The sequence below is a fragment of the Eumetopias jubatus genome, unplaced genomic scaffold (genome assembly GCF_037043125.1).
Source record: "Eumetopias jubatus isolate StellerSeaLion01/CBP00866 unplaced genomic scaffold, mEumJub1_p1.0 scaffold_5, whole genome shotgun sequence".
Lineage (NCBI taxonomy): Eukaryota > Metazoa > Chordata > Mammalia > Carnivora > Otariidae > Eumetopias > Eumetopias jubatus.
In genome coordinates, this window is record NW_028274811.1 from 57,498,766 (window position 1) to 57,515,071 (window position 16,306).

The 16,306-nt window shown below is 40.3% G+C and overlaps 1 protein-coding gene across 3 annotated transcripts in view; it reads left to right on the forward strand.

Annotated features, from left to right (window-relative positions):
* The window catches only part of IQGAP2 (IQ motif containing GTPase activating protein 2), a 287,962-nt gene that overhangs the window by 159,582 nt on the left and 112,074 nt on the right, over positions 1–16,306 (forward strand). For all 3 annotated transcript variants that reach the window (XM_028114559.2, XM_028114560.2, XM_028114561.2), the window contains 4 exons: positions 7,114–7,181; positions 7,779–7,892; positions 8,539–8,717; positions 10,569–10,656. In XM_028114559.2, coding sequence (XP_027970360.1) covers positions 7,114–7,181; positions 7,779–7,892; positions 8,539–8,717; positions 10,569–10,656 — 449 coding nt within the window. The remainder of the gene's footprint in view (positions 1–7,113; positions 7,182–7,778; positions 7,893–8,538; positions 8,718–10,568; positions 10,657–16,306) is intronic.

Here is a 16,306-nt window from a genome sequence, read left to right on the forward strand (position 1 = left end):
CAATAAATGTAGAAAATGGAAGCCAGATAAAAAATATACATTAACATTTAAACCTTTTTGGTAGAAGTATGTATACAAAAATGAGATTTCTAATTGATTCATACCAATTTCAGAAAATCTCTTATTTAAAATCACTTTAAAAGCCAAGATTGTTTGATCCAAAAGGTAACTTCTCAGCACCACCTTGTGGTAACTTTTAGTTAAACCAGGATGTTGGCTTATGGTAGGATTTATATTAGTATTACAGCGTACAATGGAGAAGTAGAAAGTGTAATTGGAATTAGCCACCTAATTTCTTCAGTACCACAGAGGGAAATTAGTACTTTTGTTTCATGTAATACTTAGAGTTCCTATTACCAACAAAACTGTATTTTGTGGAAGCCTAAACACGTTTATTTTAGGAACAGTGTAGCAGAGAAAAATATTTTTTATGTAGTGGATATTCCATGCATAGTAATTAAGTGAATGGATAAACAGAGGAAATAATGTGAAAACAATTGACATGAAATTACTATAGTAGTAATTTAAAAAAATCATTTGCCATAAGAAATTGCTATCCACTGGCTACGCAGACGGGATGGAATTGACTGGGAAACAAGACAGAAGACCACAGCCCAGAAATCCCAGGATGCAGCGTGACGGGGGTATAGCTCAGTGGTAGAGCATTTGACTGCAGAAATCCCAGGATGCAGCAGAGCAAGGAGCTGCCCTGGGGCTTGCTACAAGCAAGCCAGAAAAACAGATCCCAAAGCCAGCATTAACCCGGAAGCCCTGATGTGACGAAGCAAGACATGGGGCACCCTCGTAGCGTCAGCCCCGCATTCCCACAGGGTCTCCCTAAGACTGGTGCCTGTCATGGGAACCTGTGGTCAACAATGACAAAAGGCCAGTCCCAAGCCCCAAGATAAGCCCCAGATCAGGAAATGCCAGACATTTGAGGGAAACCAACCCTCTGAAAGTAGCATTAGATTCAAGAAGAAGAAGCAACAGCCAAGGAATAAAGGAAAATATGAAAACAGGTGCTATTGGTAATTTATTCAACTCATCTATTTAACAAGTACTTATTGAACACTTAAGCTTACCAAAACAAAGGTAAAATTAAGAAAGAGGAAAATTGGGAGGGGGCACCTGACTGGCTCTGTCAGTGGATCGTGCGACTCTTGATCTCGGGGTTGTGAGTTTGAGCTCCACGTTGGGTGTGGAGATTACTTAAAAATAAAATCTTAAAAAGAAAAAAAATGGGGCACCTGGGTGGCGCAGTTGGTTAAGTGTTTGCCTTCGGCTCAGGTCATGATCTCAGTGTCCTGGGATGGAGCCCCAGTCCAGCTACCTGCTCAGCAGGGAGCCTGCTTCTCCCTCTCTCTGCCTTTCCTCCCCCCCACCCCACTCTGCCCACTCTCTCAGATAAATAAATGAAATTTTTAAAAACAAACAGAAACCCCCACAGTGTTAAGCAATTATAGATAGAAAATCGGTTGTTAGAAGACATTTAATGGATGCCTCCTACTTAAATTTTATGGTCACATTTTCAAAGTTTCTCCCATTAAATTATGTTTATATTTTCTTTGTAGGTTAGTTCATGTATATTTTTAAATTTAGTTGTAAAAAGAGAAGAGAAAGATGCAAATAAGATACTATGAAAGAAATCGAAGAGAGAATGATTTTTTGTCATTTCTTAATGTGTGGCTTTTATTTTCCTAGAATTCTTTTACAGCTTTGCCATACCTATCCATTTAATTCTGTTTAATTTTGTAGTATGTGTTAGTACAAAGGAACTGTTGAAGAGGTTGACATTTCATTTGTTCCGCATGATGTGGGCTTCCTTTCAACAGGAATATTTTTTCCATGTAATAATGAGTTGAGAAGTGGCTCGTAAAATATTATAGTTTTGAAAATGTCAGCCTACTAGTTTTAATCCCAATGACTTGTTTGGCGTAAACCTTAGGTAATAAGGTCTTCAGAGGCTGTGTAAATAGTTTTATATCCCTGAGTATCTCTAAAGACCTAGAATTTACACTAAGAAATGTGGGGCACCTGGGTGGCTCAGTCATTAAGCGTCTGCCATCTGCTCAGGTCATGATCCCAAGGTCCTGGGATCGAGCCTCACATTGGGCTCCTGGCTCAGCCAGGAGCCTGTTTCTCCCTCTCCTGCTGCCCCTGCTGGTGTTTCCTCTCTCGCTGTCTCTCTCTCTGTGTCAAATAAAATAAATAAATAAAATAAACTAAGGAATGTGTCCTGTCTTTCTAGCTTTGAATTATGAATACATACTGCCTATGTTATACTGAAGAATGTTCAGAGTCTAATACGTTTTCCACCTGTGGGTAAGATATGAAAATCATATTGGAATTTAGTACTAAAATTACAATTACCATATGTTTAAAATGCCATTTGTTCTTTGTTCTTTGGTTGTGGTTTTGAGGGAAAAGGGGAGAAACCAAAGAAAAGTAAATTTGCCCCCTCCAAAAAATATTTAAAATTCAAAAAATCATTAATAGGCGTTTCCTGGAAGAAAGGGACATAGAACAATTTGTGTTTGAACAAATGTTTATCCTCAGAACAAAAGGAGATGCAGACTTAAATAACATTTTTGGCTATCAGATTTGCAAGATTTTCACTGCTAGTATTCTGTGGTAAGTGGACAAAAAAAATGGCATTCTCCGGCAGGGATGTCCATTATCACCACTGCTATTCAACATAGTATTAGAAGTCCTAGCCACAGCAATCAGACAACAAAATGAAATAAAAGGCATCCAAATCGGCAAAGAGGAAGTCAAACTCTCACTCTTTGCAGATGATATGATACTGTATGTGGAAAACCCAAAAGACTCCACCCCAAAACTGCTAGAACTCATACAGGAATTCAGTGGAGTGGCAGGATATAAAATCAATGCACAGAAATCAGTGGCATTCGTATACACCAACAACAAGACGGAAGAGAGACAAATTAAGGAGTGAGTCGATTCCATTTACAATTGCACCCAAAACCATAAGAACCTAGGAATAAATCTAACCAAAGAGGCAAAGGATCTGTACTCAGAAAACTATAAAATACTCATGAAAGAAATTGAGGAAGACACAAAGAAATAGAAAAACGTTCCATGCTCATGGATTGGAAGAACAAACATTGTGAAGATGTCAATGCTACCTAAAGCAATCTACACATTCAATGCAATCCCCATCAAAATACCATCCACTTTTTTTAAAGAAATGGAACAAAGAATCCTAAAATTTGTATGGAACCAGAAGAGACCCCGAATAGCCAGAGGAATGTGGAAAAGAAAAGCAAAGTTGGCAGCATCACAATTCCGGACTTCCAGCTCTATTACAAAGCAGTCATCATCAAGACAGTATGGTCCTGGCACAAAAACAGACACACAGATCAATGGAACAGAATCGGGAGCCCAGAAATGGACCCTCCACTCTATGGTCAACTCATCTTTGACAAAGCAGGAAAGAATGTCCAATGGCGAAAAGACAGTCTCTTCAACAAATGGTGTTGGGAAAATTGGACAGCCACATGCAGAAGAATGAAACTGGACCATTTCCTTACACCACACACAAAAATAGACTCCAAATGGTTGAAAGACCTAAATGTGAGGCAGGTGTCCATCAAAATCCTAAAGGAGAACACAGGCAGCAACCTCTTCGACCTCAGCCACAGCAGCTTCTTCCTAGAAACATCGCCAAAGGCAAGGGAAGCAAGGGCCAAAATGAACTATTGGGATTTCATCAAGATAAAAAGCTTTGCACAGCAAAAGAAACAGTCCACAAAACCAAAAGACCACCGACAGAATGGGAGAAAATATTTGCAAATGACATATCAGATAAAGGGCTAGTATCCAAAATCTATAAAGAACTTCTCAAACTCAACACCCAAAGAACAAATAATCCAATCCAGAAATGGGCAGAAGACATGAACAGACATTTTTCCAAAGAAGACATCCAAATGGCCAACAGACACGTGAAAAAGTGCTCAACATCGCTTGGCATCAGGGAAATCCAAATCAAAACCTCAGTGAGATACCGCCTCACACCAGTCAGAATGGCTAAAATTAACAAGTCAGGAAACGACAGATGTTGGCAGGGATGTGGAGAAAGGCGAACCCTACTACACTGGTGGTGGGAATGCAAGCTGGTGCAACCACTGTGGAAAACAGTATGGAGATTCCTCCATATGGAGGAAAATAGAGCTACCATACGATCCAGCAATTGCACTACTAGGTATTTACCCCAAAGATACAAATGTAGGGATCCGAAGGGGTACGTGCACCCCGATGTTTATAGCAGCAATGTCCACGATAGCCAAACTGTGGAAAGAGCCAAGATTTCCATTGACAGATGAATGGATAAAGAAGATATATACACAATGGAATGTATATATACACAATGGAATATTATGCAGCCATCAAAAAGAAAGATCTTGCCATTCGCAGCAACGTGGATGGAACTGGAGGGTGTTATGCTGAGTGAAATAAGTCAATCAGAGAAAGACATGTATCATATGACCTCACTGATACGAGGAATTCTTAATCTCAGGAAACAAACTGAGTGTTGCTGGAGTGGTGGGGGGTGGGAGGGACGGAGTGGCTGGGGGATAGACATTGGGGAGGGTATGTGCTATGGTGAGCGCTGTGAATTGTGCAAGACTGTTGAATCACAGACCTGTACCTCTGAAACAATGCAATATATGTTAAGAAAAAAAAAAGAAGATAGCAGGAGGGGAAGAATGAAGGGGAGTAAATTGAAGGTGGAGACGAACCATGAGAGACGATGGACTCTGAAAAACAAACTGAGGGTTCTAGAGGGGAGGGGGGTGGGGGATGGGTTAATGGGTTAGCCTCGTGATGGGTATTAAAGAGGGCACGTTCTGCGTGGAACCCTGGGTGTTGTGCACAAACAATGAATCATGGAACACTACATCAAAAACTAATGATGTAATATATGGTGATTAACATAACAATAAAAAAATTTTTAAAGAAAAAAAATGGCGTTCTCATGTATTGGTGGTAGAATAAGGTCACACCCTTCAGCAGGTTCTTAGGTTTAGCTAAGCATTCAGTGTCTCCTGACTGCTGTAAACCATGTCTGGTACTAGTTGCTCAGAAGGATCTGAGAAGCCGGGAAAATCAATCAGCTGGAAGGACAGCATCAAGTGCTTGCTCTTCAGTGGGAGACTTCATGACACTCCCCATAGTTGCCCACACAGCCATCTGAAAGCTGTTTCCTTTGGTACCCCGGGTGACAGCTTAGGTGCTAAGAAGTGATGCTCCTTTTGGTGGGTACAGGAGCCTCCCTGCTATAGAGCCTCAACCCCCAGGAGCCAGGGTCTATTGTAACACCTTCCCATTGGGTTTCCCAGTTTCCTGCAAGGAGTATGGGAGTTAGAAGAGTCACCAAACTTGGGAACACCTAAGCATATGATGCCTGCTAGGTATTTATAATCCCTTCAAATCATTTATCAGTGAGGGGTTATTTTTCTCCTAAGCAGTGATGCTTACTAATATGGTTATCAGTGTACCTTTATCAGGTTCCTAGAGGAACAGAGCTAGAAATTTAAAAGTCAGATCTTTCCCAGAAGGGAACGGGGTTTTGTTAACCCTTTACTCACAAAGAATGAGTGTGGTTTCCTTTTTAGAACACAATTTAACACTATATACTGAAAGCTTTGTGCGTATATCCTTTCAACCCAGCAGTATTGTTTTTAGGGATTTATTGTAACAAATACAATGTATGCACAAAGACATATCTGTATATAGGTAGGTTCACCACAGCATTATTTGCAATGGGGAATAGTGACCATCTAAATGCAATTGGTTAGGAAAAATACAGTATGTTCATATTATGAATACTCTGTGAGTTTATGGAATAAGTTTTTCCAGAAAAAAAAGACATTAAAAGTCTTTATATCAAAATATTTAGTGTTTACCTTTGATGTTCTGCTGTGTAATTTTTATTTTAGCCATGAATCACCAATTTTTAACTTTGACCATGTGTTACTTTTCTAAATGATTGTGTTTTGCAGAAATGATCAATGAAGGTCACTTTAAATACATGCTCCTTAAATTGAATAATCAGACATTTTACGAGTGTAATACCATTTAAAAAGGCTTGATCTTGAATTCCTTTAATGAAATTTTATACATTTTATAATCTCCTCAGGTGTATCTCACCTCAGCTTCTAAAGTGATGATCTCGAAATGTATCAAGCCAATGAAATCATTCTCAGTTCATTTTCTCATATAAGTTATTGTATAATTTCTAACTTCTAATTAAAATCTCATAAATTAAAAACCTATCAAAATTGATAAAGTGAATACAGATTTTTTTTTTTTTTTAGTTGGTCTATAGGATTACTCTTCAGGGCTGAGGAAGTTAGAGTCATTATGGAAAGAAACTGTGGTTTGGTGATTAAATGAGGAAAGCCATATAACCACATATTTGCATATTTGGTAAAATTTAGATGCCAGCCCTCTGCTCTTTTTGTCAAGTTATGGGTAGTTAGTGCATGCCATCATTATGTCCTAAGGGGTTTTAAATACACACACACACACACACACACACACACACACACAATTTATTCTCCATCTTCCACTTAGTAGTATGTCCACATCATGGTTTATCACCCCATCTGCTGATAGTCTTTCCACTCTATTTGTTTCAGAAAATGGAAAAGAAATAGGTCCTCAAGGGGTGTGTGGTACTTAAAGGAATATTGAAAAGGAATATATAATTTGAGCTGTAGTTTCAACAAAATAAGAGTCATAGAAGGAGTATTCAAGGAAATGTTCATTGGATTTATTCCTGCATATTTTGTACTAATTGTGTTTCTTATTCTCCTTACAAATGGGTAGTAGAGAGTTAGTTGACCCTATGGAAATGCCATGTACTGAAGAAGATTGGTCTTTGGGACTTAGCCTATGATTGTAGTCCCCGTCCACCAGGGACTGTTACCTCAGGACTCAGTTTCTCCACCTAAGAAATGGATGGATTAGATGAGATAATCTCTTAGGTCTTTCTCAACTAAAAAAGTCCTTAGGACTTAAGTAATTTTTAACACTAAGATTTATGATGATAAAACTTCTGAACTGATAATTTTATGTTCTGTCTTTCAGTTTATACCTGTTCAAACTAGGAATAGCACCCCAGATCCAGGATTTGTTGGGCAAAGTAGACTTCACAGGTATTACTCTTTATTTTTACATTGTCATTTTACTAAGAAATATATCAATACTTGTCCTTTTGATAGCATTGATTCCTGTTTTTCCTCTATATTGATCAGAGGAGAAAACTTTATTATCTTGTTTGTATTCAACCACTTTTCCTTTCACCACATTTGTGAAATGAGAAATAGGCTGACTTCTTCCTAAGGTTCTTGTTTAGAAATGCCCCACCTTCTTGATGAAGACACTTCTTTCCCCTTTTTTTTTAATAATGGTATTTTTAATATTCTTTTTTGTTTGTTGTTTTTTAGAGAGAGTACACACTCGTTGGGGAGGAGCAGAGGGAGAAGGAGAAAGAGAATCTTAAGCAGGCTCCACGCGCAGCGTGGAGCCCAGTGCAGGGCTTGATCTCACGATCTGAGCCAAAATCAAGGCTCGGTCACTTAACTGACTAAGCCACCCAGATACCCCCTTTAATATTCTTTATTCAGAAAAATAAGCCTTGGATTTCTGGGAGAGAGACCATGGGATGATGACATTTCTTGATGTAAATATATTCATTCCTGTTTCCATCTCTGTGTCTTGCTTTGATATTGTTTGTTGTTGTTCTTTTTCAGAGGAAGAAATTAGTAATATGAGAAAGGAACTTGAGAAATATGGAATACAAATGCCATCTTTCAGCAAAATAGGTGGGATTCTGGCTAATGAACTGTCAGTGGATGAAGCTGCTTGTGAGTCTATTTAAAATCAGAACTTACTATTGACATGAGACTTACCTATACTTTATTTATTGATTTGGGTTACAAGAAAGAATATTTAGAAGATACTTTCAGCCCCCTTTTGAAGTTTTTGTTGTATGTATTGTAGGTGGTTAAGTTGCGCATATGAGATATAACCATGTAATTGATTTAGACTTTAAACATCTACATGCGCAATGTGAATAAGAGTTTTCAGAAATACCTTTACTCAAAATATTTCTTTGCTTTTTCTGTGTCATCAGATTTTAGTGGTAGAGTACATTGCTTTATTGTCCTTAAGTGTTGCAAGTTAAATTGCCAGTATCATTTGGAAACAAACTGGTACTTTAACAATGTCTACATACCCCTTCAGCCCTCGGTGGCTGACATAGCACTTGGTTTATTTTAGCCATTCATAAATTCATAGCGATTACATGGCGGATGCTGAGACAGGACTCAAGCGAGATGGGCAAATGGAGAGGTTGTCAGGGGGTTGCTCTGTGAAGTGTCTAGGGTGTCTTTTTGGCCTTTTTAACTCGAAGCCAGAGAAGAAAGTAAAACTGCTTACATTCATGCAGTGTCCGTGAAACTGTCCATGTTGTCTTTGGCTCATGAAAATCATTTTTTTCCCTCTTTCCAGTGCATGCTGCAGTTATAGCCATTAATGAAGCTATTGAAAAAGGAATAGCGGAACAAACCATTAAAACGTTAAGAAACCCAAATGCAGTTTTAACTTTAGTAGATGACAGCCTCGCACAGGAATACCAGAAGGAACTCTGGGAAGCCAAGAAAAGGAAAGAGGAAAGTGCAAGACTGAAGGTATTTAATTAGATTCTCAGTAATACGGCTCTGAGTGGCTAGTTTGAAAAAGCCTTGATGTTACAAGTGATCATTTTAACTCACCTGGCAGTGGTCTGTATAGCTGTAGGCAGTTGGTTTGCATGGAATGTAAAAGTAAAAGCAGATCGTGCACGATGTAAAGAAAAGAGGTTTCCTTTTATGCTGATTCTTACAGGTTACAAGGATTGAAGGTCATGTCATAAACTTATTATTTACCCGGGAAGTGTGGAAGTAATGGCTCAAGATCTCCCCTTGTTTGGCATCACCTGCAGACCTTGTATTAGCTGGGTTACCTGTAGATTTCTTAATAGAGGTTCATGATTCAGTGTGGTGAAGCTGAGAGCTGATGTTTTTGAATTCACTCTCGCATTTTGCCTTCCCATCTCTGCATGGCAGCCTGACCCTGACTTGATACTTCTGCCTTCCCTCTAGCGTTACTGAGGACTTTGATGACGTACAGAGCTTCCACTTCCTGGCCATCTTTCTCCTCCTTAAGCTTCTGCCATGTCAGCCTCAGCTCCATTAGCAAAACTTTCCACTTGATCTTACTGCCTTCTCTCACCTGGTGGCTTCTGCCTGCATGTGGCACGCTTGCCCGCCCTGCCTGCCTGCCTCAACTTCGGCTGCTCAGCTGCCGAGGTTCTCCTCTGCATCTCTCAGTGTCTCCTCTCCCTCCTGCCTCTGCCTACGGGATTCTGTAAGGTCTGACCTCCAGTCACGTCGGTCTCTGTTCCTCCTCAGACAAGTTCATCCGCTTGCTGAGGCAATCACCTGTCAGCTTGATACCGGGCCCCTCGAATGCTCCTCCAGATGACTTCATCTCTCTGTCCCATGCACCTTACCCCTCACCACCTAGGAAGAGTGTTTATTTCTACCCTGCCCTTCTCACACACATGCCCCTCGCTGACCTGCCTCTGGAATGACTTCCACGATGTTTTAGAACTCTGTCCACGCCCCGCCCCCCACTCCTGTGTTCTATCCATCACTGCATTCTGTTGCCTCTTCTTGCCAGGATTACATCTGTCCCACACCTTCTAGTCTCACCACTCTGGCCCCAGCCCTGCCTCCCAACCATGCCTCAGTGTTCTTGCACATCTTCCTTACAGGTGGCCCTGCTTCCTCCCATCCTGCAAGCCAATCCCTCTTAGCTACAGATCGGATATCAGCCCCCAGAAAGCTCCCTGGGTTCCCTACTGCCTACCGAGTTAAGTATAGGCCCTTCACTTGGCTTTAAAGAAGCCTCCGGAATGCCCACTCAGCCTCCCCATCATTCTGGCTAACCCTGAACACGCGCTCTAGGCCGTAGCCCAACGTGCCAAGCTGTCTCACCTTTGTGACCAAATCCTGTGGTCTACATCCTGCTCCCTGCTCTGCCCTTAACATTGCTCTGTTCCTCCAAGCCCTCCTCAATTGTTTTCTCTTTTTCAAGTGTTGTTTTCCAACTAAATATGTACTTCTCCTCTTAAATGTATTCTCTTCTATGTATAGCTGTTATTTATGATGTCAGTTTTATTAGACTGAATCAAATGAAATTGCCAACATTCCACTGACTTCAATCTACCAAAAAATGGTGGTATGGTCAAGTGGTCCAACATGGTGTTTGCTACGTTAGACAGGCCCTTTCAGAGAGTCACTGGGGCTGCTGTTCGTCTTGGCCAGGCCTATCTAACCCTAGTTCCCTGCACAGAGCGAGCACTCTTCTCTGCTTATATTGAATTCAGATGAATATAAGTAAACGGTTTTTCTCACTCTTTGCATTTTGCTTTTGAATACCGAGCTTCGGACATATTTTATTTAACCTCAGGAATGAGTGAAGACTTTGTTTTGTAGAATAACTGCATTTCAGAAGAAGAAAGAGATGCCTATGAAGAACTGCTGACCCAGGCAGAAATCCAAGGCAATATCAATAAAGTCAACAGTAAGTAATGGATTGCATGAAGGAAATGGCTACTGCTAGAAGACACAAATTCTCCTCGTCAGAATCTCCCCAAGACTCTCAACTGGTAGCCTTGTAACACTGCCTTATGTGATGAAAATTCCACTCAGTGTCACTGTTGTTCTTAATTGTGGTGTATGGTCTGGCAGTTTCCCATGGAAATTTTAGGCGATCTTGCTCCACTGCGCATGCAAAGTATCTCAAAGTATCTTGAAGCTAGTTTAGCTCTCCCTTCCTGTTTTATCATAGGTACAGTGTATGTCATATTTTGAACCTGTCCCTTATTGGGCTAACAGAGAAGGCTATCTAGTAAAAGATTATGACTTAAGGATTATCATTTCCTGCCCATGATTATGTGTCAATCTTTGGAATTGAAAAGGTATCGTTGACACCTCTGCTCTTTATTACTTCCCAATTATTAGTCTGCGGTTTGTAAGAATTGTTTTCTTACAGCTTGTATAGTTTTTCTTGGCAAGTCAGTGAGACTGGATAGGCAATGACATTGCATGGTGACAGGTTTGAATCCCATGTCCCTGAACCTCTGTGGAGTCTCACAGTTCAGTTCCTTTTTGTACCCGTTTCAGTTGTGTGACTATAAAGAACAGAAAACTCAGGTAATTAAAGTGAGCATATGCAAGTTCGGAGAGATTAATCTCCTTATTAGTCTCTTCTCCCCTCTCTAATAAAATTTGGTTTCACTTGAGGCAGTAAGGAATTCTACTTGACATTTATTTCCCCTAGGGCAACTTAAAGAGCCCCTATATGCACAAAAAACGAATACGTGAAAGATCATTTAGCCCATTTAACAAAGCATGTGAACCATCCGCCACAGTTAAACTTGGGAGTATCCACTAATTACAACACTCCTAAACTTTCTCTTTGATTCAACCTCATAGATGAGCTTTGAATGTTCTTAACACCTTCAAAGAAACTATAGGTTTTACCGTAAAGTTTGCTCCCAAGTCGCTGGTAGAGACCTATCCAAAGGGTTCAAACAGTAATTAAAGGAGGCCCAGAGAAAATTGATGTAAACATCTAGGAGTTAACAACTGAGTAGGTTTGAGAATTTCCCTCACACACAAACCTGCTGAGAGCTCCCCAGTAACTCTTTTTAAGGGAACACCTTAACATTGTAGAATGCATGTTCCTCTTCTTTTATTCTTACTTAATTTCAAACCTATTGGTGATGATACATGAAACACAATTTTAAGTTTCTCTTTCTGCTCTGTTTGAAAGATGAGAATTTCATTATGCTTGACAGAAATGAATCACAGGAAGAAATTAATACTCCCAGCAAGACAGCTGAGGTCCATAAACTCGGTGAAGAAATGATTCCATAGCCTTCTGCCATCCTTTATTTTTGAAAAGTTTATAACCACTAAAACAGGTTTCTTCTTCATTTTAAATAAAAGGCCTTGTATGAATGTTTTAATACTTACTGACATAATTTCCTGACCACAAATTTAATGCCACATTGCTTATACATTTTTAAACAAAAGGTATGAGATGATTTGCACTAATGCATAACCAGCTTAAATTATGAAGGACATTGCCGTGTTTGATGGCTTTAAGTGTGTAGAACATGATGATTCTGAAGTTTTTTTTATCTCTCCCCATCTGAAAATTTATAGTCAAGTCGAACTAAGAAGAGTCTTGAAAGACCCCTAAAGTATATTTTAATCAGTGACGTGACAATAAGACAACTGTATGCTTTAAAATATATGAGTATAGCTACTTGACAAGCTTTATCTCAACCCTGTAGGTTGTTATACTAAAATGTTAAGGTGTCTACGTTCATAATAGCCAGAGAAGTGACATAAGGGACAGTTTTGACAGCAATGTCACCAGCTCTGTCGGCGGAGGCTTCAACTTTGTCTGACCTGTAGTCATTTAACTTTGGGTTTGGCCCATGCATTCCATTCATTACAAGACATATTTTGTTAAGACCAGGGCTGGAAGTTTGGTTAAATGCACAGTATAAAAGAGTGGGACAGCTCACTTTATTTATTTTTTTTAGAAGAAATGGTTTATAAAGAATGTCTGAAGGGTAGGATTTCTGGTACTCTTTTACCATCCAGTGGTGCAAACTCACAAAATGGAGTTTTCAGAGGGGAAGTAGGATCTTATCCAGAATAATGACAGACACAGCTGAGAGGCCATGGGTGACACTCACAGAACAGCAGAGGTCACGCATGTCCACCGACCTTCCTTTCTGGGATTTTTTTGTTGGCTGCATCAGTTCTTATAACAGAAAAATAGGTTTGGGTTCTTAGAGTCCTTTAGAAGAAGTTTAAGTTTTTGGTGGGTGTAACTAAGAAGATTGCATTGGCTGGAAGTATTTCCTGCTATTGAATGATGTGTCTCAGGAGAAAGGTTATGGAGGGTAACTCCTTGTGAATGAGTTACAGAAGGTGAATTGTCATCTGTTAAAAGGGTTAGAGTAATCTTAGGTACAATCTAGTCATGTATTAGGGAGACAGACTAACCCTTGGAAAGCTCTAGAAATCTATGGGTCTGTGTTATCTCTGCTATCCTGAAACCTTTTTTTTTAAAGATTTTATCTGTTTAGAGAGCACAAGTGGGGTGGGGGCAGAAGGAAAGGGAGAGAGAGAGAATCCCAAGTAGGCTCCCTACCCAGAGCACAGAGCCCAACATGGGACTCGATCCCATGACGCTGAGATCATGAACTGAGCCAAAGTCAAGAGCGGGATGCTTAACTGACTGAGGCCCCCAGGCACCCCTGAAGCCAACTTTATGGGGCAGAATGGTGCTGTTTCTGTCCAGTTTGCCATTGCCTGGTGGCAGAGTCACCCGCTCATTCTCCCAGTTCATCAGCAATTCTCTTCTGTTTTCTGAAAACTGTGAGGAATCTACTGTTTCAGGCACCCTCAGTTTAGTGATTAAAATTCAGATCTTGGGCAACCCTCTGGGGTCCCCTCCCTCTTTGGGAGCTTTGTACTCTATCACTCAATAAACTTTACTATCGGGCAATAAACCTTGCTTTGCTGCCGGAAGGAAGGAAGGAAGGAAGGAAGGAAGGAAGGAAGGAAGGAAGGAAGGAAGGAAGGAAGGAAGGAAGGAAGGAAAGAAAGAAAGAAAAAGAAAGAAGAAAATTAAAATAAGATTAAGGTCTTCATAATTTGAACATTGCAACTGGTAGAGATTTCATGGAGCTTATGATCCGATCAGATAATGTAAGCCGACACATTCCTCTGATCAAGGTTTTTGGGTTTTTTTATTATTTTTTTTAATTGTTTTATTGTTATGTTAATCACCATACATTACATCATTAGTTTTTGATGTAGTGTTCCATGATTCATTGTTTGTGCATAACACCCAGTGCTCCATGCAGAATGTGCCCTCTTTAATACCCTTCACCAGGCTAACCCATCCCCCCACCCCGCTCCCCTCTAGAACCCTCAGTTTGTTTCTCAGAGTCCATCGTCTTTCATGGTTCGTCTCCCCTTCCGACTTACTCCCCTTCATTCTTCCCCTCCTGCTATCTTCTTCTTTTTCTTTTTTCTTAACATATGTTGCATTATTTGTTGCAGAAGTACAGATCTGTGATTCAACAGTCTTGCACAATTCACAGCGCTCACCATAGCACATACCCTCCCCAATGCCTATCACCCAGCCACCCCATCCCTCCCACCCCCCACCACTCCAGCAACCCTCAGTTTGTTTCCTGAGATTAAGAATTCCTCGTATCAGTGAGGTCATATGATACATGTCTTTCTCTGATTGACTTATTTCACTCAGCATAACACCCTCCAGTTCCATCCACGTTGTTGCAAATGGCAAGATCTCATTCCTTTTGATGGCTGCATAATATTCCATTGTGTATATATACCACATCTTCTTTATCCATTCATCTGTCGATGGACATCTTGGCTCTTTCCACAGTTTGGCTATTGTGGACATTGCTGCTATAAACATTGGGGTGCACGTACCCCTTCGGATCCCTACATTTGTATCTTTGTGGTAAATACCCAGTAGTGCAATTGCTGGATTGTATGGTAGCTCTATTTTCCTCCATATGGAGGAACCTCCATACTGTTTTCCAGAGTGGTTGCACCAGCTTGCATTCCCACCAACAGTGTAGGAGGGTTCGCCTTTCTCCACATCCTCGCCAACATCTGTCGTTTCCTGACTTGTTAATTTTAGCCATTCTGACTGGTGTGAGGCGGTATCTCATTGAGGTTTTGATTTGGATTTCCCTGATGCCGAGTGATATTGAACACTTTTTCATGTGTCTGTTGGCCATTTGGATGTCTTCTTTGGAAAAATGTCTGTTCATGTCTTCTGCCCATTTCTGGATTGGATTATTTGTTCTTTGGGTGTTGAGTTTGAGAAATTCTTTATAGATTTTGGATACTAGCCCTTTATCTGATATGTCATTTGTAACTATCTTCTCCCGTTCTGTCAGTTGTCTTTTGGTTTTGTGGACTGTTTCTTTTGCTGTGCAAAAGCTTTTTATCTTGATGAAATCCCAATAGTTCATTTTGGCCCTGGCTTCCCTTGCCTTTGGCGATGTTTCTAGGAAGAAGCTGCTGTGGCTGAGGTCGAAGAGGTAGCTGCCTGTGTTCTCCTTTAGGATTTTGATGGACTCCTGTCTCACGTTTAGGTCTTTCAACCATTTGGAGTCTATTTTTGTGTGTGGTATAAGGAAATGGTCCAGTTTCATTCTTCTGCATGTGGCTGTCCAATTTTCCCAACACCATTTGTTGAAGAGACTGTCTTTTTGCCATTGGACATTCTTTCCTGCTTTGTCAAAGATGAGTTGACCATAGAGTGGAGGGTCCATTTCTGGGCTCCCGATTCTGTTCCATTGATCTGTGTGTCTGTTTTTGTGCCAGGACCATACTGTCTTGATGATGACTGCTTTGTAATAGAGCTGGAAGTCCGGAATTGTGATGCTGCCAACTTTGCTTTTCTTTTCCACATTCCTCTGGCTATTCGGGGTCTCTTCTGGCTCCATACAAATTTTAGGATTCTTTGTTCCATTTCTTTAAAAAAAGTGGATGGTATTTTGATGGGGATTGCATTGAATGTGTAGATTGCTTTAGGTAGCATTGACATCTTCACAATGTTTGTTCTTCCAATCCATGAGCATGGAACGTTTTTCTATTTCTTTGTGTCTTCCTCAATTTCTTTCATGAGTATTTTATAGTTTTCTGAGTACAGATCCTTTGCCTCTTTGGTTAGATTTATTCCTAGGTTCTTATGGTTTTGGGTGCAATTGTAAATGGAATCGACTCACTCCTTAATTTGTCTCTCTTCCGTCTTGTTGTTGGTGTATACGAATGCCACTGATTTCTGTGCATTGATTTTATATCCTGCCACTCCACTGAATTCCTGTATGAGTTCTAGCAATTTTGGGGTGGAGTCTTTATGTTTTCCACATACAGTATCATATCATCTGCAAAGAGTGAGAGTTTGACTTCCTCTTTGCCGATTTGGATGCCTTTTATTTCATTTTGTTGTCTGATTGCTGTGGCTAGGACTTCTAATATTATGTTGAATAGCAGTGGTGAGAGTGGACATTCCTGCTGTGTTCCTGACCTCAGGGGAAAAGCTCTCACTTTTCCCCATTGAGAATGATATTTGCTGTAGGTTTTTCATAGATGGCTTT